This window comes from Chrysemys picta, chromosome 6, assembly GCF_011386835.1.
Source record: "Chrysemys picta bellii isolate R12L10 chromosome 6, ASM1138683v2, whole genome shotgun sequence".
NCBI classification, from domain to species: domain Eukaryota; kingdom Metazoa; phylum Chordata; order Testudines; family Emydidae; genus Chrysemys; species Chrysemys picta.
Window position 1 is genome coordinate 60,116,031 of NC_088796.1, and position 15,473 is coordinate 60,131,503.

At 40.0% G+C, this 15,473-nt stretch overlaps 1 protein-coding gene across 2 annotated transcripts; it reads right to left on the bottom strand.

Annotated features, from left to right (window-relative positions):
- Positions 1-558: 558 nt before the first annotated feature.
- LOC101939045 (carnitine O-palmitoyltransferase 2, mitochondrial-like) lies at positions 559-15,429 on the bottom strand. Of its 2 annotated transcripts, none has more exons than XM_005306922.4 (5): positions 15,248-15,429; positions 11,386-11,466; positions 9,361-9,467; positions 6,208-7,509; positions 559-1,486 (listed from the first exon to the last, which is right to left on the bottom strand). In XM_005306922.4, exons 1-5 carry the CDS (start codon positions 15,427-15,429, stop codon positions 1,158-1,160), a joined length of 2,001 nt encoding a protein of 666 aa, XP_005306979.2. In that variant the 3' UTR covers positions 559-1,157. The 2 variants fall into 2 exon arrangements, with proteins under 2 accessions (XP_005306979.2, XP_065455284.1); XM_065599212.1 differs by lacking the exon at positions 559-1,486 and adding an exon at positions 4,605-4,722.
- Between the last annotated feature and the right edge of the window lie 44 nt (positions 15,430-15,473).

The window sequence follows — 15,473 nt, forward strand, 5'->3', positions numbered from 1 at the left end:
ACCTGGTATGGTCACCCCAGTACAAGAGGACTGAATTAAGATAGCACACATAACTTTAATACTGGCATTTCCTAACTTCTGAGTGCTGGTGAAGGTTGAAGTCATTCTTTTGACCTAGTTTTTTGTGTAATTTCCTAGGTTGTGTTTTTTTTTTAAAGCAACTGCAAAAAAAATATATGTGGCATATTGACACCCCATATGGTTCTTCAGCAGGGCTGAAGCCTTTAGATCCACTTCATGTACCTCTGCCACTTGAGCTGATTAACTGACCCAAGCAGTAATTTGTCATCCTCTATGAGGACCAGCCCAAGCAGAGAATGACACACGTACTCTGCCAGTATGTTTCAGAGACATTTCCTGGCAACAGAGGAATGGTGAGAGTCAAAAATCTTGGGTTCCATTCCGGATTCTGGAGGGCAGTGTGCATGACTGAGTAAAGCAAGCAGGAGTTAGCCATAGTTGGGCAGATACCAGGAGTGTTCCACTTTTGTTCGTAATTTGATTACCCAGTTTGATTGGTACATATAGTTACTAGTGAAAAGAAATATTCAACTACACCACAAAGCAAATCAGGATTTATAACAGAAACATCAATTCCACATTAATGTACATAAAATCTAAGAAAAAGTTCGGCTTCCACTATAACTGCAGCACAGTTATGAAAATTTGTCTCCTGTAGTTAAGATGTTAAACTTGTATTTTATAATCTTGTTTGAACAAGCATAGCCATGAAGACATAATACAGTATAACAATACAAAGCAAACAAAACAAAACCCAACCAAACAATACCCCTCTGAAAAATAAATAATAAGCAGAATATAAAAAAGAATAAACAAGTATAAAATTAAGGGATTCATTAAAATAGGAAGAGTTTGGAAAATATATGGAAAAAACATTCTTAAAGGCCTTAATGGATGTTGAAAACTAGTAATAATTAAAAAAAAGGGACAAAAACAGAATAACATTTTAACATTATCTTGTCAGTCCACTAATAAAGGTTTCAGAGTTTCCCTTTCTCTTATAGTTACTTTCTACAGATGTAGAAAGTATATTTCCCAATAGCTTATTCTCATTATTAGATTTTTGCTGTTGATTTTGCACCGTTATTTTTATGGGTCAGAAATTAGTTTTAAAATAATTGCTAATATTGCCAATATTACACAAGAGGTCTTCCTTCTAAAACATCTAAAATATCAGTTAAACTATACTCAAGGCATCTAAGAAATTCTTGTAGTTCTCTATTTAAATAGCCAGTTGTGTTACATCCTACCCACGTATCAAATACATTATATCCAATTCCAAAACCATCTGGCACCACTGGCCCAAATCCACCAAGATGAACTGCAGGACTGTGTAATGTACTAGTTGAAAGGATAATATGGTTTAGTTTTTGGTAGGCTGAGTCAAGAAAAAGTTCAGGCATAGGATCACCTCTGGACACTGAAAGATGTTTTAATGCAAACAAATGGCGATCAAATCCTTTACCTAAATAAAACAAAAAAGTGCAAACTGTGTTAAGAATACAGAAAATATGCAGGTTATTTATTAAAGTGCAATATTACAAAACTTTCCTGTAGCTAAGAATAATGTTGGTATGCTCCAACATTTTAATCAATTAGATATTTACTGTACATCCTGTAGCTATAATAATAAAAGAGGCATTGTCTTACATTAAAAATTGACAATCTTATATTTTCTGCTTGTATGTAGGCCAATTACGCTGGTCTACAATTTTTGAGAAGTTGTCTGCTTCAGAGATAAAATGTGCTATTTATTATGTATTTTGATGTGCTGAATTCAAATATGACAATTAAAACAACTGATTGGCTACTGTTTCTAAGATATTTAAGTTTTTACATTTTATGTCTATGTATATTGTGTAGATAGTAGAGTTTTAATCATAAATTGTAAACCTAGGTATTTTCATGTGTTTATGGTTGCTTTACATGATAATAGTTCACCTGTCCTGTTTATGTAACACTTTAAAAATCAGCAAAAGGGTTATTTAAATAAAATTTATTATGAAACAAAAGGCAAAAAACTATTATGTACATAGTTTAGTCCTATTCAGTGTCTACTCGGCGCTTCTTGGCTTGTCTCTTGTATTCATTAAATGGCGCATCTCTTGTCACTGTCCAGCAATAGTCTGCAAGCATTGATGGACTCCATTTGCCCTGATAGCATTTCTCCATTGTTGCAATGTCCTGGTGAAATCGCTCGCCGTGCTCGTTGCTCACTACTCCGCAGTTCGGTGGAAAAAAATCTAGATGAGAGTGCAAAAAGTGCATCTTTAGTGACATGTTGCAACCAAGGCTTTTGTATGCCTTGAGGAGGTTTTCCACCAACAACCTGTAGTTGTCTGCCTTGTTGTTTCCGAGAAAATTTATTGCCACTAACTGGAAGGCTTTCCATGCCGTCTTTTCCTTGCCACGCAGTGCATGGTCAAATGCATCATCTGGAAGAAGTTCATGAATCTGAGGACCAACAAAGACACCTTCCTTTATCTTAGCTTCACTTAACCTTGGAAATTTTCCACGGAGGTACTTGAAAGCTGCTTGTGTTTTGTCAATGGCCTTGACAAAGTTCTTCATCAGACCCAGCTTGATGTGTAAGGGTGGTAACAAAATCTTCCTTGATTCAACAAGTGGTGGATGTTGAACACTTTTCCTCCCATGCTCCAATGACTGTCGGAGTGGCCAATCTTTCTTGATGTAGTGGGAATCTCTTCCACGACTATCCCATTTGCAGAGAAAACAGCAGTACTTTGTGTATCCAGTCTGCAGACCAAGCAAGAGAGCAACAACCTTCAAATCGCCACAAAGCTGCCACTGATGTTGGTCATAGTTTATGCACCTCAAAAGCTGTTTCATGTAGTCATAGATTTCCTTCATATGGACTGCATGACCAACTCGAATTGATGGCAAAACATTGCCATTATGCAGTAAAACAGCTTTAAGACTAGTCTTCGATGAATCAATGAACAGTCTCCACTCATCTGATCGTGAACGATGTTGAGGGCTGCCATCACACCATCAATGTTGTTGCAGGCTACAAGATCACCTTCCATGAAGAAGAATGGGACAAGATCCTTTTGATGGTCACGGAACATGGAAACCCTAACATCACCTGCCAGGAGATTCCACTGCTGTAGTCTGGAGCCCAACAGCTCTGCCTTACTCTTGGGTAGTTCCAAATCCCTGACAAGGTCATTCAGTTCACCTTGTGTTATGAGGTGTGGTTCAGAGGAGGAGGATGGGAGAAAATGTGGGTCCTGTGACATTGATGGTTCAGGACCAGAAGTTTCATCCTCTTCCTCTTCCTGGTCTGACTCAAGTGAGAATGATTCTGGTGCATCAGGAACCGGCAGTCCTTCTCCGTGGCGTATAGCTGATGGAATGTTTGGATAATGCACAGTCCACTTTTTCTTCTTTGACACACCTTTCCAACTGGCGGCACCATGCAGAAGTAACAATTGCTGGTATGATCTGTTGGCTCTCTCCAAATCATTATCATTGCAAAAGGCATAGATTTCCTTTTCCTGTTCAACCACTGGCGAAGATTTGTTGCACAAGTGTTGCAGCATATGTGTGGGGCCCACCTCTTGTCCTGATCTCCAATTTTGCAGCCAAAATAAAGGTGATAGGCTTTCTTAACCATAGTGGTTATACTGCGCTTTTGTGATGCAAAAGTCACTTCACCACAAACATAGCGAAGTTATCTGCACTGTTCACACAAGTACGAGGCATCTCTGCTCACTTTGGCTAAACAGAAATGTGTCCCTTTGCAAAATCAAACACTGACAAATAAGAGAGCACGACACTCTATGATTTCTAGAGCTGATATAGGGCAATTTGTTCAGCAGAGTGATGTAAGCTTCGTTATGATTGCATCATCCATGACTTCTAGGAATAACATGATGCAATTCATATCATGTATGACGCAATACCAGCTTCAGATTGCATCATTCGTTGTTTTGCCTAAAAAGCAAGTACTGTCCAAACCCAGTCATAGATTTAGTCATAGATCCAGTCAAAGATGTATTTTAGTCATTTCTGGTTTAAATTGAGATCCCTTCCCTTTATAACTCATTTATCCTCCGCCATTCCCAAGTCAAGGGTCGTATATACTGACCCAATAGCATATCTTGAAAACTAGAGCCAATCAACAATTTTAAGCATCATTTTCGTTCTCAGTGACCCAGAATTAGTAAAGTTTGACTACATTTATTTCAGAAGCATTTTGGCTGTAGAGCAGTGTTATTTAGGCATCTAAGTAGGAAATTAAGGGCCTAACTTTAGCAAGCCATTTTAGAAAATTTTGGCACTTCATAGGACTCATAATGTAAGCATAAATTTCTCTTAATAATTAAGCAATTCCCTTATTACCTCACCTTCCCTTCCACCCCCAAAAATGAAACTGCTTCTTTACTACGACTCTTTCCCAAAACCAACAGATTAAAACAAACTGTGGAATTTCCAGGTCAGCCTTTTATGCATTTAATTTGGTACTCTTCTGGCATTCACAGTGGGAGTCAGTAGGGAGAACAGGGAGAATAAAGGCTATACCCCGTGTCACACTATTTCAGAATAAAAGTTACATTATACTGGATCATTTACTCCACTTTGGAAGCACAGTAGGATTAATTATTCTGGAATAAAATAATTTAAAATAATTTTATTCTGCAACAGCTATTCCAGTCAATTTCCCAGCACAGACAAGACCTAAGAAAAGGGAAGGAAGAACAGAAACAGAAGTGAGGCTCCTATTGAGAGTGATTAGGGAAAGGACATCAGGTAAACTTACTCCACTTAAAATCCTAAAATCAAAATAAAGAATTCTAAGGATTAAGCGCTGCTCCAATTGCCTATTTTGTCACATCACCACTAGTATTCTATTAATTACTATTTAAAGATTTAAGATACTCTGGAGTGTGAAAGGCATTATATATAAACACATAATTCTATTCTTTTACTTGAAACTTAAGTAAATATTCAGAAGCTCCCCATATTGCCTTCTCTTGGTTACTGGGACATTGTACGTGCTCAAAGGCTGTATTTACTTCATACTTTAAGTGAACAAAATGATGTGCAACATACATTCAGCTGTATTACTCATTATACAGAGCTATGATGCTTTACAAACATATTCATGTGAAAGGTCCATGCCCCAATCAGCTTGCAACTTAAATAAGAGTAAACATGTACTGATTTACTCAATATACTTTTCATATCCAAATAAAGATGAATCAGCTCAATGCACCTCCGCTTTTATTACACCAATATTTTGTTTCCACTTAATTTTTTTATGATCAAAATTCCTTTTTCCAGCTTTGTTCCTCCTTCACTTCTATTATGTACTTCCTCAAGCCCTCGCCTTCTCTTATTTTTGCCTTTCCCTTGTTACTCCACTTCACTGTATTGTATATGAGCATAATAGAACGGACTATAATTCTAATATCTGAGTGGATGGAATACAAAACAGGAATTCTTAAAGGTGGCCTACAAGGCAGATATGGGGAAAAATTGGGGTGATACCAGTTCTTGACTTCATTACGAAGTATACAGAAGGCCTGAAAAGATGGCGGGACGGGGGGAAGATTAAAAAAAGCATGAGCAGGAGTTGGGAGGGGGAGTCAGATTGTATTTTTTACTTTACAAATTCAGGTATAAGGTATTATCTAACCCTGGAAGATTTGGTGGCAACTAAATTGTCATAAGAGAAAAGGGACTGAACTATGGGTATCCGAAGAGACTTTTAGTCAATCTTTAAAACTCTTTGTTTTTGTTAACACTTATTTAAATTCAATGCCTAATAAGTGGTTTTGACAAAATAAGTGCTTCTGTTAATGATTCAACAATTCTAATGGCTTCAATTAAGATGCAAGATCTAAAAATATATATCATCCAGGACCCTCAATAAGTTCTCCAGCAAATCAGAGTTGACACTGCTGATATTTCTAAGCTAAAAAACCAAGCAAAAACCATGTTTAAACAATGCCATGGTTTCATACAATCTTTATAAAAAAATGATAAGGAAGTGAAAAGGGCAGAAGGTCATTTAAAAAAAAATCCTTTGCAGGTTTAAAATGGATATATAACAACAGGAATTGGGATCTTAAAATACCTTTCTAAAAACGACTTCAGATATCACAACACCTAGAAAAAATATTACTAAAATTTGAAAGACCACATTGGCATGGAACTAACCTAATGCAGCTTCCAGTTGCAACCGTCTGTGATATTTTGAACATTCATCAATCATATTTCTCAGTTCTGCTACACTGTGTTTGCTTCGTTCTTCAACAAATGCACGTGAACATTGTTTTGTTAGTATAGATGTGGGTCGAATAGTTTCCGTGCGGCCATGTTTAAAAGCAGCAGTGCTACATGCTTCGTAAGAAGAAATAATTTTTCCAAACTGTCGATAAGCAGTCATCTGACATGCAAGTTGAAAAACAGCATCTGGACTCAGCTTTTGTTTCACTAAAAATTCTTTTCCAAACTTTCTGAATTCAAACATTCTCACAGATATTTTCTCATTTGTTTCTTCAAATTTCATACGTGCAGAGTTTATAGCAGATTGGATTGAATCATTCAATTTAAACTCCAGTCTCTCACACTTGGTAGCACTTAACGCAGCAGGACTAGAATGTGGTACAATAGCTGGGTGCCTTGTACTGTTTCTATATACTTCATTAACAAAACGAAGTACTGCAACTCCATCTCCCCAAGAATGCTCAAAATTTACCCCTGCAGTGCCGTCACTAGTGATAATCAGACTAAAGGATTTGTCAAACCAACGATTAAAACCACGTCCATGAAGCATACAATGTGACAGCTCAGTATCATTCTTTAGGGAAATATTGTCTAAGCATAGGCAAAAAACTGCACTATCAATTTTTTGTAAGTTGTCTTCATTGCCTGTTTCGAGAAGCTGTTGTCTTACTGCTGCCCAAGTATTCCTGTCTTCTGTGGTGAGATAACAAAGGGAAAACTCAGGCAAGCGATCTGCATCTTGCAAAATATAAATTAACTGAGCCTGGATTTCAGATGGATGCAGAATATTACCATCAGGATCCAAAACATCAAAAACATAAAAATGTCCATTTCTCATCACCAACAAATGTCTTCCCCATTCATTAGTAAACAGTTCATCTTTGTTTAATTTAGGAATTCTGGAACTGTTGAAGAGACGCTTATATTGTGACATATCTAAGGGATATGCGTTTACCATATAAGCTCCATACCAAGACACAGAGGTTGGAAGAAGGCTGATAAACCTTTTGAAGAGCCTACTCTGGCTCCATTTTGGATTGACATAATAGATATCTGGCCGTAAAAATTCATTATTTAGAGAGTTAAGAAATTTTATTGATGATACTACCAGATTTGTTGCCCTCACTACCTGGCTGTTGTATGCTTCTTTTGGATCAGGATTTAAAGAAATAAAAGGGTTGAAGTTTAAAACAACAGGGTCTCTGGCACAGAGATACATATCAAACCAGGGATCTACAAAAAAAAAACACAAAAAAACAATTGAAAATTAAGTTAATAAAATCTATTTTACCATTTTGATGTACAAACGTAGTTTTATAGACACACCATCAGATCTGAAAAGGACACGCTTTCATTGCAGTGCATAGGGATTAAGGGGTAAATTCATACACTGGGTAGTTCCACTGAAGTCAACAGCATTAAACCCAGATTTAATTTGGCCTGAGGCATAAAACTTGCAATCAGTTGGCTCTTCAAAACCAAAGTAACAGGTGTCTAAGAAATATCTATGATAGATAATCACAAGCTGTACATCTCATTTCCCACACAAACTATACTGAATAGCAGTTTTGAAAATAGACTAGGAGTAAGGACCCAAATATTTTGTTCCCCTCCCAGCAATATCACTGATTTGTTTTTTTGACATACGGTAGTACATTTGTTAGTGCTTCAGGTTTACCTATCAGTAAAATGAATATAACAGTTATCTACTTCATATGAGTGTTTTGAAGCTTAATGTATTAATATTTATAAAATACTTGTGGAGCCTCATGTGAAAGCAACTGTATAAGCACAAAACACTGCAAAAAAAAAAAAAAAAAAAAAAAAGAAAAGAAATATAAACATTTGGTTTTGCTTTTCACTGCTTCTTTATAATGCCTGAAAATTGTTTCAATTCCCACCCTGTCCACTCCTCAAAATAACTATTTCATTCTGCTTGCTTTTTATATTTGAAATTTCATATCCTTACTTCCCACTCTTTGTTGGAAGATCCTGGCTATACCTTCAGAGGACCCGAATAGTGATGTCACACAAGACTTTAACCCAAATTGCATTTCGCCCTACCATCATTTGAGAAGTCAAAATGGATGATAAAGTTTAGGACTCTGCCAAACAGAAGGGAGTGAAGACATAATATCCCTGACATTTCAAAAGTAAACAACAAGCAAAAATACCCCAAACAAACCTATTATTTGGGAAAAAGTCTGAAGTAGTCTTTACACATTATAAAGAGGCAGTAAAGAATAAAAACAAAACAGTAATTTATGCTTTACAGTTTACCTCTATGTAATATTCAATATTTTACTCCTAAATGTTCATATGGCAGACCATCTTAATGACTTGGAGCCTTATCTAGTCTCCCGTTGCATCCCCTCTGAGTAACTAATTTAGGAAAAGGGTCAGAAACCAGTTGTCTGATTAAAAGGAACTGAGAGAGTGATTCTGGGGGGACTTCTTGTTGTCTCTTTTCCCGGGATCTGGGAGAGCAAATGCCTACCATCAGGACATGAAGGCAAGAGCTAGGAAATACCAAATTCAAACTAAAACGTTTTAAATTAACAAGACAAGTTGAGGTTTTCCTACTAAAGCCAAATCAAAACCGAGTCAGAAGGAATAGTTCGTAAGACTAGGGGTACATCTACACTACAGGGGGGAGTCGATTTAAGATACGCAAATTCAGCTACGTGAATAGCGTAGCTGAATTCGACGTATTGCAGCCGACTTACCCCGCTGTGAGGACGGCGGCAAAATCGACTTCTGCGGCTTTCTGTCGGCGGCGCTTACTCCCACCTCCGCTGGTGGAGTAAGAGCGCCGATTTGGGGATCGATTGTCGCGTCCCAACGGGACGCGATAAATCGATCCCCGAGAGGTCGATTTCTACCCGCCGATTCAGGCGGGTAGTGTAGACCTAGCCTCAGACTTGACATTAGTTGATTTCAATGGAAATGCACAGCAATTGCCATACAGATCCAGCAGAAAAAGTAATCCAAGTACTTCAATAGTAAGTTTCAAAAGAGGTTAATGATTCCAATAGACAACTGAATGTTAGAACTTTTAAAATAATGATAAAATAGAAAACAAACCTGATATATAACTTGTATGCTTATTCTTTTTATCGAATTCAACAAGATCTCGGTGTAACTTCCTGCCCACTCCTTTTTCAAACTCCCTGGCAATTCTTTCAGTATTTCTATAGTATTGAAAATATTATTATTATAATATAGGTTCTTTTAAGAGTAACTTTTAATTATAGTATTTCATTAAAATGCTATTCCCTTTTGTGTAGTAACAAAGTTTAGTACAACTTTATGATGTAGCTCATTATATAATGAGATTGTAAACTCTTTAGGACAGGAACTATCTTTTTGTATGGGTTTGAACTGTACCTAGCAATGTGGCCAAGATTCTTGTTTGGGGCTCTAAGGTGCTGCCGCAGTACAAGTAATTATTGCTTTATTTCAATGCCAACATAGAAATTACACTGGGGATTAACACTGTCCCTTTTTAAAGTACAGATTAGGGCACCTAATTCCACCGGTCCATGAACCACATCTTCTTCAATTGGTTGATCCAATTAGGTAACCATACTCCGAATCCTGCAACTAATTCCATATAAACAGACCACTAGGTTCCCACAGAGCTCTACTCAAGTCAATGGGGCTGCATGTCTGTGCAAGGATTCACACTGAAAAATGAGAACTGTCCCTCTGTCCACTAATGACTTGACAAAGTACCTAGTACTTGCTGGAGAAATTCTGAGTATTTTGACTTTTGATTAAGTTGCATTTTGGAAAGGAGCTTCTGCTAATATATTTTATAGTTGAATTAGGATATAAAAAATAAAAAGTTGCTGCCTTATAATATAAGTAAGCTCTTGCTTCTTCCTGAACTAAATCAAGTGATAGGAAGAGTTACCTAATTTTCTATTAAGGATTCTGGCATATTTTGTGTTCTCAGCTTTGTTTGTGGAATGAATTGATTCAAGAAAGTCATCAGAAAATGCTAATCCTGCAAGCTGTTCTTGACTTCAACCTCTACCTGCACTGCACAACTTGCAGGATGAGGGCCTACCTTTGTTCAAAAGCAGAAGAGTAGATAGGAGGTACAGTAGGATGGGTCTTATTATCCCAAGGGCACACATTTCATCAGTAATAAAGAGATGTCTCTACCTACTTGATTCACAAGAGATGTGGTCCTTGCATGACCTACTTGTAGAATAATTTCTATAAAGCAAGGGAACATGGGAAAACTCTTGCTGAGCTTGACCCTCCTGTAGGTTAAAAATAGATTAAGAACTCTTTCTTCAAGATATGTAGGGTTCCAAACTAAGGCTCTAATCCAGGGGTCAGCAACGTTCGGCACGTGGCTCGCCAGGGTAAGCACCCTGGCGGGCTGGGCCAGTTTTATTTACCTGCTGACGCAGCAGGTTCGTCCGATCGCGGCCCCCACTGGCTGCGGTTCGCCGTCCCGGGCCAATGGGGGCAGCGAGAAGTGGCGCAGGTGAGCGATGATGATTTATAGCCTTATCATTTTTAAATGATAAGGCTATAAATAAAACTGGCCCGGCCCGCCAGGGTGCTTACCCTGGCGAGCCGCGTGCCGAACGTTGCCGACCCCTGCTCTAATCCTACAGACATTTAAGAACGCAAGTTCCAATTGTCAAGCCAAACTTTATCCTCAGTTGCACTTGTGACATTTCAGAGGACTGATGGCAAAACAGATAGATGGAACTTTATTAATGGTCATGAGCCAGAAAAAAAAAACAGCTCGCTTTAAGATTTAGTAAGAATCTTTAGGGCTGGCATTTAAAAATATCTTTTTACTTGAAAAGTGAGCAAATCTAATCTGGAGTCACTGAGAGCCAATAAATATGGAACCACAAAATGCCCCCTCCCCCCCTTTTTTTAAACAAAGTGACTCTTCAATATAGAAGCAAACTTCAAAGAAAAAAAGGCAGGACACATGTTAATAATGAAATATTGTGAAAATAACAGTAATGCTGTGCTTGGAACTTGTATGCCAAGTTTTAAGATGAGTGTGAATTCTAATAGCCCATTTACAATCAGGTCTTCATTTAAATGCTTCCTACTCTGTGTCATTTTTCGTACCTGTACTGATCATCATCCAGTAGAGGTTTCTGAGCAGCCAAATATCTCTTCACAGTATCCTCCAATTTTGGAACAGGTAATCTAGAAGTGCAGAATTTTAACACAAATCTATTAAATAAGTTAAAAATATATTTATTACTAATATGGGGAGAGCAACGATAACATTAAAATCCATGAAAAAAATGTATGGTGATGCACCCAAGAAAGATGCTATGGGACTAATCAAAGTCTCTTGAACGGGAGGTGAATGTTGTACTGACAGCAAACCTGGGGGAATTGGGGAAGTAGTGGTAGTCGGGAAAAGAGAAGTAAAAGAGTGGAGACAGAAACTGACAGGAGAGTGGAGACATAAGTTAAGGCATAGATTCCTGCATCCAAGAGCTAGATTTATATATTATATACATATTTTTTTTTAAATGATAAGGCTATAATCCCAAATAATTCTGTAACTACAGGAGGTATTTGAGATTTGTGCTGAGATCACCAATTATTAATTTAGTATGTTTTTCTTCTGTTTGTACTGCACCTCGCATGATGGGTGTCCTAGTCCATGACTAGGGCTCCTAGATTCTACAGTAATACAAACAATAATAAAATTATAACTGCAGCCCTGAACAAATGTATTTTTATAAAAAAGCAAGAATTACATTTTAAACCAAAAGTCTCTATTTGTTCCTGAAGAGAACATCCCATCTTATGAACTGTTACCCAGTACTAATTTCATTTTGTTAACCACTACATAGTTTACTTATCTGGGTACAATCTCCAATATCTATACACCTCTACCTCAATATAACGCTGTCCTCGGGAGCCAAAAAATCTTACTGCGTTATAGGTGAAACCATGTTATATCGAACTTGCTTTGATCCACAGACTCACCCCCCCCAGAGCACTGCTTTACCGCATTATATCCGAATTCGTGTTATATCGGGGTAGAGGTGTACTATATTTTTACTTCATTTCATGACTCATGCTTCTGTATAGGCAATTACATTTTGCAATAATGAGACCTTGAAACTTTGTACACTATTGAGCAAGTCCTATTGTGGTTTGTGGGAAGGCCACAGAGAGGGTTTCTGCAAATACCATATGCAATGGAGCTCTGTGGCATTTCACTCTGCAGATGTTGTGTGTTAGGTCAGTGTGCCCAAAGAATGTAACCAGAGGATCATAACAGGTCAAGGATGCTGCTATTCCCTGCAGGACCAGATTAAAGTAGTCCAGGACTCTAGCCATACCCCTGCATGGGGCTTCCCTTGACCCAGACCCAGCACTGTGGCAATGTCACCTGCACTATGGCCTTATTCCTCATTGTGGGGGAAGGGGATAGTGGAAGGGGTCACATGAGACTGGTAGGTGGACTGGTGGGTGGCCCATCATTCCAATTGGGCGGGCTGGGACTCCCACTTCCCTGGATCACAACATTCTCCCTTCTGGGAGGCTGGGGTTTGTCCTGGAGGACGCTGGCTGTGCCTATAACCAATCCTCTGTCCAAAGTCCCCTTCTGACAGCATCCTAGAAGAGTCACGCTGAGGTGGTATCAGTAAAGGCCTCCACACACTGATTCTTTTGTTGGGATAGTGTTGGCAGGACCCTCCCTCCGCCCACCCCCAAAGCAGCATGTTTCACAGTTAGCTCCCCATTTAGGTGAATGGGGCAGTTCTTCCATCTCACAGTTAGGTTCTCTTAAAAGCAAGAGAGAATGCATTAAATAGGCATGTATCAAGTAGTTACACAGTTTGTGTTTTCAAGATTTTCTTCACAATTATGAGGGCTAAAAATATTATTTTGTTTTATTAAAGTTGATATTCTAATACCATCACATAAATCAAAGAGCCAAAGCCCAGGCATGGCCATACTGTGCGTATGCCTTAAACTTAAGCTGGCCCTACTTGCTTGCAGGCTACAGGAGTGGCCAGCATGGTTGTAGCAGTGTTCCTGTTTTTTTTACTCTTTTTGGTTACTAATCATTAAAACATGGTGAACACAACTACCTTCAAAGCAGGCACGCAACTTGTCCTACTTAAGGAACTGTTTCTTTGCTAACATTTAAAAAATTGAAAATAATCACTCAAACATGCACAGTAGGCATCTAAGCTTTCATCAATGCCTAATAAAACTCTACCCCCTGTGTAGCATCGCACAGTAGCAAGGAGACCTATACTTTCTGACCTGACTAAGGCATTATTGGGGGGGCAGGAGGGTAAAGGGGAACAAGCAAGTACTGGTCCCATAATGTTAGAGTCTCTTGGTAGTTTTGATTACATTCCACACTAGTCAGCAAATTCTATTTTTTAAGACAAGTTTATATTTTTCCATTGAAAGAGAACCATGTCAGTGAAAAGAAAATACTATTTTACACAATATATCCCAGGGTATATCTATACTGCAATTAAACATCCATGACCGGCCCATGTCAGCCAACTCAGGCTTGTGGGGCTTGGCCTAAGGCACTGTTTAATTGCAGTATAGATGTTTGGGCTTGCGCTCCAGCCTGAGTGTCTACACCACAGTTAAATAGCCACTTAGCCTGGGTCAGCTGACACATGCCAGCTGTGGGTTTTTAACTGTAGTGTAGACATACCCATACAGGCCAACATCTAAATAGGACTGAAAAACTATTGCATTTATATAGATGAGTAAAACAAATATATTAAATAGGTGTTTTCTTTTTAAAAATAATGGATGTAAACTCTCAAGGGCCAGGGCATTGGGAACTTCTAAATCAAACTGGGAAGGGGGGTATTCCTAATAGGAAGATTATTTCTTAACTATCTATGGAGGGGAGTCATTTTTTGAAATATTTAGTACTAGCTACAGTCAACAGATTAGACTAGATAGCCAATCCATCGGTCTGATCCAGCATGGAAGTTTCTGTTTTCCAATGTGGAAGATGTGCATGTGCTAAAGCCTTTAAGCTCTACCCTTGCTCAACTCTTCAGAGGCAGGTTGTGGGAGGGCGGGAGACAATCTCCTTTAAAGAGCCATCCCACTCAGAACTGTCTCTGCTGAGGGACTCTCATCACCTTCATAGGGAGCAAATGCATTCACTGGCGAGTTGCTCCAAACAAAGGCTGATAGTAAAGCAGGCAAACAACAGCCCTTGCAGGGAAGAAGCAAATTCTGAATGACCAGGGAGGCAGTGAGTAGGGAAGGGCTCCATGTCTGGGGGTGCAGCTTGAACATTTCTGCAGCTCTAGGACAGGTACAGGCTTGCACTCCAGTGCAGTCTCAAAGCATGGGCGTTCTGCCCTCCGCAAAGGACTGAAGCTCTTGCCAAGTGTTTGCAAAGGGGCCTTAGGATAGTCTGTGCTGCACACAGGCTCCAGCCTGTGCACTGGCTCTCTAGAGCAGGGGTTCCCAATCTTTTTCTTTCTGAGGCCCCACCAACATGCTACAAAAATTTCACGGCCCACCTGCACCACAGGGTTTTCTGCATATAAAAGCCAGCCCCAGTGAGATGGGGTAGCAATCAGGGAAATTGCCTGGGGCCCCACAGTACATTGCTCAAGCTTTGGCTTCAGCACCAGGCTGCAGGACTCAGGGCCCTGGGCTTCAGCCCCATGCGGCGTGGTTTCAGCTTTCTGCCCTGGGCCCCAGAGTGTAATGCTAGCCCTGCTTGGTGGATCTCCCCTGCTCACGGCCCCCAGGGGGCCCAGGACGAGAACGATGGTGGTGCGGGGGAGAGAGGTGTGGGGAGGGCCGGCTATCGGGGGCTGGGTGAGGGGGGGAGCCCCAAGGGCAGTATCAGGGCGGGGAGGCCGTCCAGAGTCTGCCCGAGAATTCGCTGCTGCTGCAGCCGCCTCTTCCCCCATTTCGGGTGTCCAGGGTCCGGGCTCCCCGCCGTGCCCCGGGGCAGCACCTGGGCAGGCTGTCCTGGAAGTGCATGGTGGGGATCGTGCTCCTGTGCACGAAGTGATGGTCCGTGTCCAGCTCCGAGATGATGCTCTCGGTCAGCCCCACGGTCCGCCAGTACCCGCGGCGCCCAACGGGCCCCGGCCGCCTCAGCAGGACGCCGCCGCACGCGGGCCGGGCACGGAGCATGTTTCGCTGCGGACCCGGGGCCTGGCTCAGCACCCCAGCGGTGG

What these genes read in the sequence shown, in the direction of transcription:
- LOC101939045 (XM_005306922.4), bottom strand. Translation starts at nt 15,429, where the DNA reads ATGCTCCGTGCCCGGCCCGCGTGCGGCGGCGTCCTGCTGAGGCGGCCG. An exon ending in TTCCAGGACAGCCTGCCCAG is followed by an intron (nt 11,467 to 15,247) that starts GTGCTGCCCCGG and finishes CTGCACTTCTAG; the next exon opens with ATTACCTGTTCCAAAATTGG. An exon ending in CTGGATGATGATCAGTACAG is followed by an intron (nt 9,468 to 11,385) that starts GTACGAAAAATG and finishes TCAATACTATAG; the next exon opens with AAATACTGAAAGAATTGCCA.